Source organism: Carcharodon carcharias, chromosome 12 (assembly GCF_017639515.1).
Source record: "Carcharodon carcharias isolate sCarCar2 chromosome 12, sCarCar2.pri, whole genome shotgun sequence".
NCBI lineage: Eukaryota > Metazoa > Chordata > Chondrichthyes > Lamniformes > Lamnidae > Carcharodon > Carcharodon carcharias.
In genome coordinates, this window is record NC_054478.1 from 82,094,215 (window position 1) to 82,107,120 (window position 12,906).

General features: G+C 39.9%; 1 protein-coding gene across 9 annotated transcripts in view; it reads right to left on the reverse strand.

The window, feature by feature from the left end:
• Nucleotides 1-569: 569 nt before the first annotated feature.
• Nucleotides 570-12,906, reverse strand: part of LOC121284928 (integral membrane protein GPR155-like) — an 83,275-nt gene continuing 70,938 nt past the window's right edge. For 5 of the 9 annotated variants that reach the window (XM_041200856.1, XM_041200854.1, XM_041200855.1 and 2 more), the window contains 6 exons: nucleotides 7,139-7,237; nucleotides 6,590-6,723; nucleotides 6,017-6,112; nucleotides 5,818-5,882; nucleotides 4,546-4,683; nucleotides 570-1,783 (listed from right to left, as the gene is read on the reverse strand). In XM_041200856.1, coding sequence (XP_041056790.1) covers nucleotides 1,582-1,783; nucleotides 4,546-4,683; nucleotides 5,818-5,882; nucleotides 6,017-6,112; nucleotides 6,590-6,723; nucleotides 7,139-7,237 — 734 coding nt within the window. In that variant the 3' untranslated portion in view covers nucleotides 570-1,581. The other 4 variants (XM_041200858.1, XM_041200857.1, XM_041200860.1 and 1 more) reach the window with 4 other exon arrangements.

Sequence of the window (12,906 nt, forward strand, 5' to 3'; positions counted from 1 at the left end):
GTCGCTTATGTACAGTTGTGAAACACGTCAAGCGTGCAATCATGCCTGGATGATGCAGTGTGGGAGGATGATTCTGGCAAGCAGGGCTTAATGATATGCAGATGTGTTAAAATGACATTCCCAGCAGCAGGAAACGCGACCCGCCATTGATGGGCAGAAGGGACAATTGCAAACTGGTTTCACAATGTCATGAAACTGACTTTTGGTCTTCCCGCCATAATGTCTGCTCATGCCCGCCGCCAATGGGGGTGGAAAATTCCAGCCATCATGTTTAAACACCTAGAAGAAAGAAAACATGGTTTCTGGCTGATCTTTTAATAGACTGTACTTGTGCATCATGAGATGTATGCCAGAAAATGTCATAAACAGCATTAGCCTAGCATTTCATTTTCCCCAGGTTCTCTTCTAGGCCTGCAGCAATCGCATCAATGTGTAAAAAATGTGACCTAAAGAAAACTGGGTTTTAAACAAACAAATTTAAACTCAAAAACTATCTTTCTGAACACTTTCACTAAATGTATATATACTAAAATATATAAAAGTACTCCAGCCTTTTAGAGTCTCAAGAGTATGATATAAAGGTTTTATTTCTTTATTTGTACACGACTCATGGACACTTTTAAACATATCAAAATATTTATTACAATAACCAGGATTTTACATTCCAAGAAATTACACATCATTTCATTTTTTTATTTTACCATATAGCTAAAATTAAGTTAAAAAGAAATAGGTTGATAACCCATTTATAATCTACCAGATTCTTTCTTGACAACAGTGTTAACCATGTACTTTGGCTAAATATAAGATTCAGCTTTCACATTGCCGTTTACATATGTTTTATATTGAAGTATACCTTTTAACTTAAAGTGCAATTTTTAACATTTAATTACGCACACTTCAGCATACCCATTGTGAAGATGCATGTACAGACTGCTGGAGGCATTAAGAATGCGATTTGCATTTGTTTAAACAGACTTGTATGATGTGTAGTTCGTAATTTTTTACCCTGTTATAGCTATTACTTTTATTTTTGTGTATTAATGTTCTTATTAAAATTAAGCAGAAATATCAAGTCTTGATGTCACAGTGATGCTACACAGAAGGTTGAGGCTTTTTAAGTATGATAAGTGTCCAGCTCCATAACTAGCACCCATTTGCTGCAAAAGCAGTAGTCAGTTTTTTCTGTTCTCTAGATATAGAACATAAAATGTTAACTCAATATTTCAGTGCAATCTCATCACTTTGATTCAAATATGTTTGCAATACAGTGGAAGGTAAATCCCAAAACCACTGTCTACTTTGCCACTACAGAATGAGTCACAATTTACATTTCCACACATGAAACAGCACTTTCTATACATTGATGCAGCAAGGGTTTTTCACCTTAGCAAAAGTTGGAAGCAAACTTAACCACGTTATTTCGTAAATGGGAATTTAAAATTCTTTGGTTAATGGTGTGAAAAATTTTAAAAAGGCAGAAATTTAAAAAATGTCTGAATGCATTTTATAGCAATTAAGAAAATCTAGCACATTTCAGCTCTAGATTCAAAGAAGCTCTAATGATAGCACAAATCATGCTTAATTCATCTGCATCATACGATAGTAGAAAGATTCATCCTGAAATGAATATTCATTCGTAATGTGCTGAATGGCGCCGCCTTCCAGTAATCGGTCTCCATACTTAATAGCTTCACCTCGGTCATGGGCCAGACCAACTTGAATCAACCAGTCCACCAGATCACAGCCCTGGAAGACATCTGCAAAGGTTTCTGCACCACACCTGTGTCAAAGGAATGATTCATCCACTTGGTCTGCAAGTTTCACATCACTGTTTCATAGGAAAGGAAATACCAAAAACAGTAGAAAGAGGTGGGATGGTAGGAAATAAAGACTAATTATACTGCTTGTCCAACATCCAGACCTGGGTTGGAAGACCAAAGCCATTGTTCTTTGATCCCCCAGTTTGCAACCTCAGCCTGATTTGACCCTGAGTTGAGGTGCCAACCCCATATCTTCCTTGTCACCAACCTGCCTACTTCCAACTCCATAATATCCAAACCTGCCTAAGTCAATCTGCTGCTGAAACCCTCTTCCATGCTTTAGTTATCTCTAGACTCAACTAATTCAATGCTGCCCTGGAAGCCAACATATGATTTACTTAAGCTCATCTAAAATTCTACTCCCAATATGCTAACTTGCAGTAAGTATCATTCACACTTTACCACCGCACTACTGAACTACTTTGGCTCCTCGATACCAAATGTTTTGATTTTAAAATTCTCATCCTCATGTTCAATTTCATCCATGGCCTTGAATCTCCCTAACTCTCTGACCTCCTTCAGCTCATGAATCCTCCATGAACTCTGCACTCCTCCAGCTCAGGCCTCTTGTCCAACTCCTATTTCTCTTACTCCACCATTGGTTGCATGTCTTCAGCTGTCTAGCCAAATGCTCTGTAATTCCCTTATGAAACCTCTCTACTTCTCTTCTCCTTCAAAACCCTTCTTAAATCTCTTTGGCAAGCTTTTGGTCGCCTGTCCTAAAGTCTCCTTCTTTGGCTTAGTGTCAATTTTGTTTGATTATGCTCCTGTAAAATGCTTTGAGGCATTTTACTGTGTTAATAGCACAATATAAATGCTAGTTGTTACTGATGATGTAGAACTTGTCAGCTAATCATTTGCAGTAGAATATTAAGAGAACCCTCTGGATGTTGAGTCTTAGCTCTCAGTAACTTCACTGCTGCAGTAATTGAGCACAGATAGGTACGTTTTGGATGTGCATTCCAGAGGCAACTGAAAACAGATCCTAAAACTGCTAAGCAATTTGCAGTTTAAGCATTTCAAAAGAAAATGTTTGGGCAACAGGCTAAAGCTGGCATAATGAAGTGGAGGTTTCTCACATAGCACAGCAGATCGTAGTGCTAGTGATGATGTACAAAAGGGAGAACAAAAAAATTGAAAATAGCAAAAGGGGAATGCATTCTTACTGAAATAGTTCTAATATTATACAATAGTCTGGATTTGCTATAGAAATAATGGGGTGAACCTTAACACCCCAAAATATGGTTCAAATATTAACATTTTAAAAATTTCAAACCAGACCCCCAACTCACCTCCTCCCATTTACTTTTGGATTTAACGTAGATAAGGCAAGGGGTGGGCAGCCAATCCGCCTACAGGAAATGGGTTAGCAATTTAATACGTTCATTAGGCTAGTAGTCTCTGAATTAACCTGCTTTGCAGATTCAAAAGTGGGTTTATCAGGCCTCGGGAAATCTGGCAGCTTATGGGAGGCAAAGGCGGCTTCAGGGAGAAGCTCAGCATCTTTACAGCATTGCTTGTGGGCCAGAACAAGCAGGAATGCTTCCTCTCTGCTCCTCAAGATCTACCCCACCCCATACAAACTGTTCAGAATTGGACCCCCTCCCCAGGATCATAGATTGGACCTACCTGCTCCTGCGACCTTCTCCAAGTCTTCCACACCTATTTGGAAGCCGAGCCGATCAATCAAGCTCACTTCTGGGTGGGGAATCTGTCAAGGAGACAACATGCATGCTGTGGAATTAAAGCACAGTGTGTGAGACCCAAACTTCTGTGCTTCTCATCCAAAACTCCAGCACCATGTACATGCCTGCTCCAGACCCTGCTGCCACCCTCCACCCCACCTGTGTTAAATATCCAGACCATGGGCACCATCTCTATGGCAAGGTTTTGACTGAAAAATGACCTGTGTTTCATATTCTATTTTGGCAGTATACAAGAAAAGTATTCCATGTCACAGTGCTATTTGCCTGAGACTATTGAAACCAAACCAGACATACTTACCGCTGATATCCGAAATAAATAGATAAAGTAGCTGAGATCATTGACACTTATTAACTCATCTCTTTTTGTGCTAAAGTTGGCTAAGAACACTATTTTGTATCCTAATTCTGCTTCAAACATGCAACTTCCTATGTATGCACTGCATCGTGCAAATCATACATCTAGGCTGTGAACCAAAATCATTTATCCAAACAGCATACCATTCTGAAGGTGAATCAATGTCTACATAAAAAACGTCTATAGAAAGAAAAATGCTTTAGCAAACACAAAAGTGTGTTTTTGTAGAGATAACATACTTAAGAAGGTGTAACACATGTTCAAAATGTTTACATTGCTCAAAAAGGTTCCCCCAAATTTTAAGCATTATATCCTAATTAATTAAAAGTACTGCTTTCAATACAATAACATATTTAAAAGTTTCCTGTACAAAGAATATCTTTTTGCTCCCTCATTAACATGCTGTGTCACAATTAAATGCAATATATTGATGAACAAACTTGTACAGCAACAAAAAAAATCTGTGAATTTGAAGAATACCAACATCACAGTCTTTAAGAGCAGGTAGTGGAATTTTAGTAAATCTTAGGAAATAAATAAAGTATTTTTCAGATTGAAACAAAACTATTACAGCCTAAGCATTTTAAGAAAATGCAATGCATTGCCAGCACCAAGGACTGGTGAGCACAATCCCTTGAGTCATGTTAATAGAATCTCATACCTTCTTCCTTTGACAATATCTCTGGAACACTGATCCTTATGATATTGAGAAAACTGTTGGCAAGTCATCCTTATGTCCTCAGTTAATGTATTGTCAGTTTGTACTCCTAAATTTCTTCCGTGCCATAGGAATTCCAGCCTGTCAAGTCATGCAGAATGATTAATGAATGACATGCCAAAAAGTGCCAAATAAAGTCCAACTCCCAGTTCTTGAGCAAAATGTGCTATTCTAGGGGTGGAATATAGGAACTGCTAGACAAAAAAAACCAAGATCCATCTAGTTTGCCTTCTACCATCTCAGTGGTTGCATGGAGAGGACAACCATATTTTCACTCACAGGCTGAAAATAACAGTCCTAAAATTGCATGAAAACAGCTCTCTGGCAACACAGCAAAAGAAAAAAATAGCTTTACAATGGGGCAACAGGGGTGTGAACCCACATCCACTACTTCCTGCGCATCAGCAAAGTTACAAAAACACACTGTCCTATGCCGATCTAATTTCCATACTTTACCGGTATAATATAGAGCCTATTGTGACGTGTATGTCATATATATATAAAATTTTTACACTGGTATGAACATCCTATTAATTTTTATGTCCAAATTTGGAATAGAAACTGTTTTCATAAACTTGTCATGCTATGATTATACCCTGTCCCATTGAAAGCACTGCTGTGTTATCACAGACAGGCGAGTATAATTACAGCATGACAAGTTACAAAAGGAATTCCCATTTTAACTGTGGGCATATAGGTAGATATAGCTAGCTAGGTGGATGGTCTCAACATCTTTGGCAGCTGCAGGACTTTAAAAGCTTTTTGGTAATGTGGCAATTCTCTGGCATCACAATATATTTTTTTTCCCCCCTTTGACATCTTTCACTGTTATCACTGGTCAACCAGGTTGCCACATCTTCAGCCAGCAAGATAGGAGAGCATACACTGTGAACTTCATGACTTCAACTGATTACACTACGTGATTACAAACTGGCAAAACTCTTCTGCAGCACAAGGCTGATCATTGCAAGTTTTGACCTTCTGTTCTCTGTTAAAACTTTTTAACTACCTGAAGTTTGCCGTCAGGAACACAGCTGAGATTGGCAGTACTTGGATACCTGTGATAAACATGTTGCAGTGATGGTCAGTACCAAGGTTTCAAATTGAAACCCTCAGCTTGCTGGTCTAATGCAAACTGCTAGAACTACTGACTTGCCACTCATTTTAAGAGGCAGGAGTGGGTGCTGTTCAGCTGTACGAAATAAAATTATTTACCTCTTTTTACATGGAAGAATGATTAAATGTCTATCAAGTCCAAATATGCCAAAAGAAATAAAACCCTGAAGGAAAACAGAAAAGTAGATTAATTATTTAGGATAATATTTAAATTGACATTTGTCACTAAATCGATTAAATTTTACTGTTGAAATATCAGAACAGTGTCACATGAAGCAGGCACATCAGAAATACAAACCTGGCCAAAATTAAAGATTATACAGAAGAACTGCAGCTCAACGTAAAGGCGACCTGGCTCATGATTAAACAACCACCAGAGACAACTGGATACATTCTGAAAAATGATTTAAAAAAAGAGAGATATATCAAAAAGCTATTTATACAAGCAATGCAAGTGCAAGCCCAGTGAAAATGACTAACATAAAGTAGGTAATATTCTAGGCAAACATTTCCCTCATTGTTTAGGTCAACCAAAATGGCCACTGCCATTGTCAATTGTAACATCAGTAGCACAGGGAGAAAAACATAGCCAGGCTTTCCATCCTTGATTATTCATTTGCCTCCACAGCAGTCTGCTGAAACTCATTGTCATGGCTCACATGAATTATAGCCTCTTTAGGAGCACTACTGGAGGATGAGCACTGCCTGTAGAATTGTTGAACCAACAAAAAACACAACCTTCAGGAAAGAAGGGGAGGGAAACTGAGTGAGATAAAAAGTAAATAATATAGGTGAAAAATAAAATACAACTTTTGTTATTTGATTAAAGTGGCCATTGCAAAGAAGAAATTCATTTTAATGTCAGACTTACAGCAAACAAGCCTATAATGAGAAGCAAGCACAGCAGCACGTGTCTGGCCAGCTGTGGATCTGTATTCTGTAACTGCTGTTCTTCTTGGATCAACACACAGTTTTCAGCTTTACACAAGGTGGTACATTGCTCTGCTGAAAAATGTATCATAAGTCACATATTGTAGATAAAGGAACTACCATTTTATAGTTTTATTAACTGCAGGGAAAAAAACTTAACAATAGTGAACAAACCTACTCATGAAAAAGCTATTACTGCATTAGTACTGGTTGAGAAATCAAATTGTTTAACTCAAAAATTAAGAGCACAAACAGGAATACAGGTTGCAGCCTGTTTAAACTTTAAACTGGTTACATTTTTAGCCAAATTACTAACTCCTTGTTAAATACCATACCAGAATATTTGACTAGACAAGGATTTCTAGATTAGTATGCATAAATGCTGTACAGTATGCATCATACTTTTTGTACTGCTTTTAGCCATCAAAACATTTAAGTAATTAAAACCGGGCACTTCAATAGCCAATCAATATTGGTTTAATAAACATACCACTCAATAATGAATCATTTATACTTCTGTCATTATTCCGAACTTGCTGGCTGCCACAACGTAATTCGCCTTGATTTTCCATTTGACATGCACAGATTTCTGTCAGTAAAGTAGAAATACCTTAAACCATCAGCTTTCATACTTAACAATGCCAATAAAACTTTTACATATGGAATTAAGAGCTGAAATTCAAGCCCAATACTGTGTTTGGTTTTGTACTTCAAGTCCTCCAAAATCGTTACACCACACATTTTCAAATAGCTGACTGTTTCAAAAATGCAGAATTTTTAAAAGCACCAAATAGAACACAGCACAAAATGAGAGAAAAGTAAATCTTGAAATCACAATTGTTCAAAACCAGCTAATAGAGTAAACATTAATGCTGAAAAATTCACAATTTTAAAAAAGTGGACCAAATTCTACAAATTCTGTAAAGAAAAACTGCAATACATATTTCTAGCTATATCAAAACAGATTTGTATTTTGAGAAAACACAATCTAGTTAAGTCATAAACAGAAACTGTTGAAAGATTAATGAAATAAACAAATTATAAAAATGAAAATAAATAACTGCGAATGTTCAAATTCAGGAAATAAATCATAAAACATTTTCAGCAGCAGTTCTAAGTGTGTGAGGGAGAGGTGAATCACATGAACATTTGGTATCAGTCTTGATTGATAGAGATTGTTGGTAGGTTAGTGATGGCAGTTGATCGTGACAGTGTTATTTTCTCAATAAAACTGAAGAGCATTACAGTTATAAGAAAACTTTAATTGAAAATACTTCAACATTCCCAAAGCTTTCACATGAAAATTCAAACATTTACAAAATAACAAATGCCAAAATTGACTTGAAATGGTGATTATGCAATTTTCAGTGTTTTTCTCTTTTTAAAATGTAATATCTCAATTTTTTAACCTCAGACTGCTTTTTTTCAGTAGATACAGACTACTTGTTGAGTACTGCAGTCTGATGGCTGATAGTTCACTGGTATCATGCACAAGTGACCACTCTAAGTGTGAACATAGAAAACTTTCTTTCTAGGCAGCACGAGGGTTAAACTGGTAAGTTCTGAAAACTAGATGCAGGGATCACGATGGTTGATTATCCTGCTCACCAGTTCAGTGATGTAGTTATGCCAATTTCTTGTTGCCTGCTCACTATGATTTCTGCATTCAGCCAATGCTCCCCGTGCTCTTCACTGGCGGTATACATCAGCAAGGGCCCAATATCTTTACAGTGTTAGCCATGGCTCAGTTGATAGCGCACTTGCATCTGAGTGCTAAGTTTGTGGATTCATGTCCTACTGCAGGACTTGAGCACAAGAATTAAGGCTGACACATCATGCAGAATGAAGAATCTTGCTTCAGACACCATGAAGTAGGCTTTGTGGTCTTGAGCATGTAACAGCAAGTCTTTATTAACAGCTCCTACGTACATATTTACAGTAGAGGATGCAGGTATGGAGCTGACTCCAGTCTAGGGCTGGGTTTTCCGGCCCTGTCGTGCCGGGACCCGCCGTGGGAGATTCAGCGGCCCAGCCAAAAGTCCATTGACTTTCGGCAGGACCAGACAATCCTGGTGTGGGGGGCTGGAAAATCCTGCCCTAGGTCTTTACCCAATTCTGTCCATCTCTAGACTGAGTTCTGGGTCATATGTTTTCTTACATCACTGTGTAGGCAGTACTGTACTCAGTCCCACATTCACCCTTTGCGTATCAGACCCTACTACCACACCAGCTCCCAAGTCTTTATAGAGTTACTTTAGTTTACTTCCAAGTCTTGCATTGTTATAAGTCTTGTGCATTAACTTTATTGTTACGACCCTAATGTTATTCTAACGTATTTGCTATTACAGTATTAACATTATCATTAAAAGATTCTCACTGCTGCACCTCCCCACTTCAAGTCCTTGAAGTTAGAGGTTCAGACGGTCTGGAGGCTTATAACCCTTCCACATCTTGTTCACCATTCCGTTGGGCAAGTGGTGGGCTCTGGTGTTTCTTGTTCTTGTTGTTGGCTTGGAGCTTTGACTGGTGTTTGGGTATGGGTTTCATCTGTTTCTTCCATTGCTTGATGTTAAACCACGCCTACTTTGTCTGGCAGGTTTGGCAGTGTTTGGTTGTTGGTTGTCTTGAACATTGCTTTCAGGGTGGAGAGAAATGGTACTTGTCTGCTTGGCTGTGTTTTTTCTTCTTTTTCCTCTGGGATATCAAGAAACTCCCTGAGGCTGAGGAAGACTGTTCCTGTGGCGAGGAGAAGATTGAGTATCATGTTAACCTCTGCTTTCTGTTGTTAATGGTGCGCAACGGCTACCAGGTTCCAGCATCCTTTGTGGTTTTGGCACACTGGCTGGAAGTTGCAGTGTATGCACAGTGGTTGGTGTGCCTACTGACTGTACCATCATCGTGGTTGGAGATAGAGCCTCCTCAGACCGTTGATTCTTCTCTGGTATTATTTCCACTTGAGGTGCAATGATAATCTCTTGTGCAGTAGGTATGGTCTGACCACTGGGGACTTTCCAGGATCTGGAATAATGATGGACAAACCTGCTCCGCAAAAAGAGAAGGGAGATCGCAGATGGAATCAGAGTCTGAATACTCTGAGGTGTCTGAGGTCTCAGTACCGTGCTGCTCTGGCCAACTAACCTCTGTGGTAGAATTGACATCTTCCGCCGGCTAGATAAGATCGAGGGCTATGGAGGCACCGCTGCTCAGAAAAGAGAGAGGCTGATTGTGGACGACATATATCAGCTCAAAGATTTGTTTGTCACCATACCTCAGCGATTCAAGGGCCATGCCAATGACCGGGAATCCCCCACTCCATAAAGTGGAGTGTCTGTTGTTCGAATCCAAAGGCCTTGGAGCCACGGTTCCTCTTCTGATAGGAATGTCATGCTGGCATTCTAATGAATCTAATTTAAAATTTATTGGATGACCATTTACCAGGATATATGCATTCCAAAATGAAGAACTGCTTTCTTTAATCTCACCCAAGAAAAGAATGGCTGTGCGTCTTCTGACTCTTCGGTCTCAACCTTGTGGGTTACCTTTGGGATGTGTGTGTGGTGCTGGAGTTTATCAAGGTGTCCTGTCTATGGCAGTGGAAGCAGTGGGCAGTACTCGCAGGACACAGATCTTTCCTGTGAGGGCGCTTCACACCACAGCACTGGCAAGGTCACTCTATCGGCCGGTTCTGGGATTGTGGCCCCTGATGTGGGTGGTCCCTGCATTTGTGTGTCTTGAAACGGTGGACTAAGGGTTGGTTTCTGCCTCATGAAGCATTCTTGCCTCTCAGGATGGTCTGAAATTGCTCATGTAGCTCAGTCTAAGTAGCTGAATTGCCTAGGGTAAGACAAACTCTTAGTTTGCAGATCTGCAGATTTTTTTCTGAAGTTTGGAGCAATGCTGTATTTTGAAATTTTTCTCCTCCAAAGACTCCAATTCTGTGACTGGTCTGGGCCATGGGTGAATCCCAGTGAAGCTGCAAGTGTGGAATTGTGATCCACTTTTGAAGATTTTAAAAAGTGTGGGTTCAGCTTTAAGAGATTACAGGCTTCCAAGATGGTGTCGCTGGTTTCTGCTGAACAAAAAGATCTTCCTGCCCTTGGTGGTTTTTGGCAGGGTTTTCAAAATAGCAGCGGCGTGCTTCTGCCTGAAGAAGGGACTGCAATGACAACTTTCATTCAGCGTCATCGTGTTTTGAGTCATGGCTCTTGGAAAAGAACTTGCTGTTTCCAAACGTAGACAGTCTCAAGGTATCTGGAGTGGACAAAATTAATTATTAATGATGACTTTTTTCTTGCCTGGCTTGGGCGCCACGCGCTATGAGTTGGAGTCTGGAATTGGGTTTAGCGATGAGTTGCTTTCAAAGGAGGCTTGTGATTGAAAGACTTAAAAGGGGTTTCTCAGGGTTAGTTGGCCTGGAATTTAAAAAAAATGATCTCATTCTTGTGGGCTGCGAGCTCTGCTTGCTGAAGCTGGATTTCCCAGCAGGATGCAATGGAGTCTTCTACTTGAGTAAAACTTCAACCTTTCTTGTCTGCTTCCAGGCTCTTCTGTCTCTGGAGCTTTTTCCTTATTTTTTTCTCTGCTGAGTTCTCTCAGCATCTGTAGCTTCAGTTGGGAATTAGGTTCAGTGCAGAATCTATTGAAGATGTCCTTTTTCTTAGTTTCTCAGCATTCTTGTGAGGATAGGGTTTTCATCCCGATACTGCCACCCATGAAGAATTCTGCTTTGGATACCGTGAAGCAGGGTTCATGGTCTTGAGTACGTAACAGCAAGTCTTTATTAACAACTCATAACCATGTCCATATTTACAGTAGAGTAACCTAGCTGATTCCAGCCAAGGGCCTTACCCAACTCTGTCCATCTCTAGACTGACCCTTGCTATGGGATCCAGGGACAAACAGCTGTAGCTATGAGGATACATTGGAGAGGTTGGCTCTGTTTTCCTTGGAGAAAAGAAGGCTGAGAGGAGACTTGATAGAAGTATTCAAGATCCTGAGGGGTATGGACAGAGTAACTACGGAGAAACTGTTCCTATTCAAGAGTACATCAAGAACTAGAGGGCACAGATTCAAAATAATGGGCAAAGGAGTAGAAGTGATGGGAGGGAAAATTTTTTTACCCAGTTGGAGTCTGGAACGAACTTCCTGAAAGGGCGGTGGAGGCAGATTCGATCAAAGTATTGAAAAGGGAATCAATTGCTACCTGAAAAGAGTGAATGTGCAAGGTTATGGGGATAGGGCAGGGAAGTGGGATTAGGTAGAATGCTCATTCAGCAAGCCAGTGCAACCCGACGGGCTGAATAGCTTCCTTCTGCACTTCTGTAAAGATTTTGTGATGTGCCTTCTTATATCACTGAGTGAGTGGTACTATATTCAGTGTTATATTAACTCTTTACGTACCACGCCCTACTACTATTACACAGAACTGAGGTAGTGGTACAGTGCCAGAAGTGTCAACTTTCGGAGATATTAAACAGATCCCATCTGCTCTTTCAGTTGGATGTAAGTGATTCCATGGCACTACTCTGAAGAAGAGAAGAGTTATCCCTGGAGTCCTGGCCAATATTTATCCCTCAATCAACATCACGAAAACAGACTATCTGGTCATTATCGCATTACTATTTGCAGGAGCTTGCTTTACACAAACTGCCTGCCATGTTTCCTATGTTATAACAGTGACTACACCTCAAAAAAGTACTAGATTGACTGTGGTCCGAAAGGCACTATATAAATGCAAGTCAGTCTTTCATATTTTACTGCCAAGCACTATAGAAGGGAAGACAAAAACAGAATTACCTGGAAAAACTCAGCAGGTCTGGCAGCATCGGCGGAGAAGAGTTGACGTTTCGAGTCCTCATGACCCTTCAACAGAACTGATTGAATATTAGGAAAGGGGTGAAATATAAGCTGGTTTAAGGTGGGGGGGGGGTGTGTGGCGAGAAGTTGGGGGGGGGGGTGTGGTTGTAGGGACAAGCAAGCAGTGATAGGAGCAGATAATCAAAAGATGTCACAGACAAAGGAACAAAGAAGTGTTGAAGATGGTGATATTATCTAAACGAATGTGCAAATTAAGAATGGATGGCAGGGCACTCAAGGTACAGTTCTAGTGGGGGTGGGGTAGAAAGACTAGCAGGGCATACAAGATTTAAAAATAATGGAAATAGGTGGGAAAAGAAAAATCTATATAAATTATTGGAAAAAACAAAAGGAAGGGCGAAGAAACGGAAAGGGGGTGGGGATGGAGGAGGGAGTTCAAAA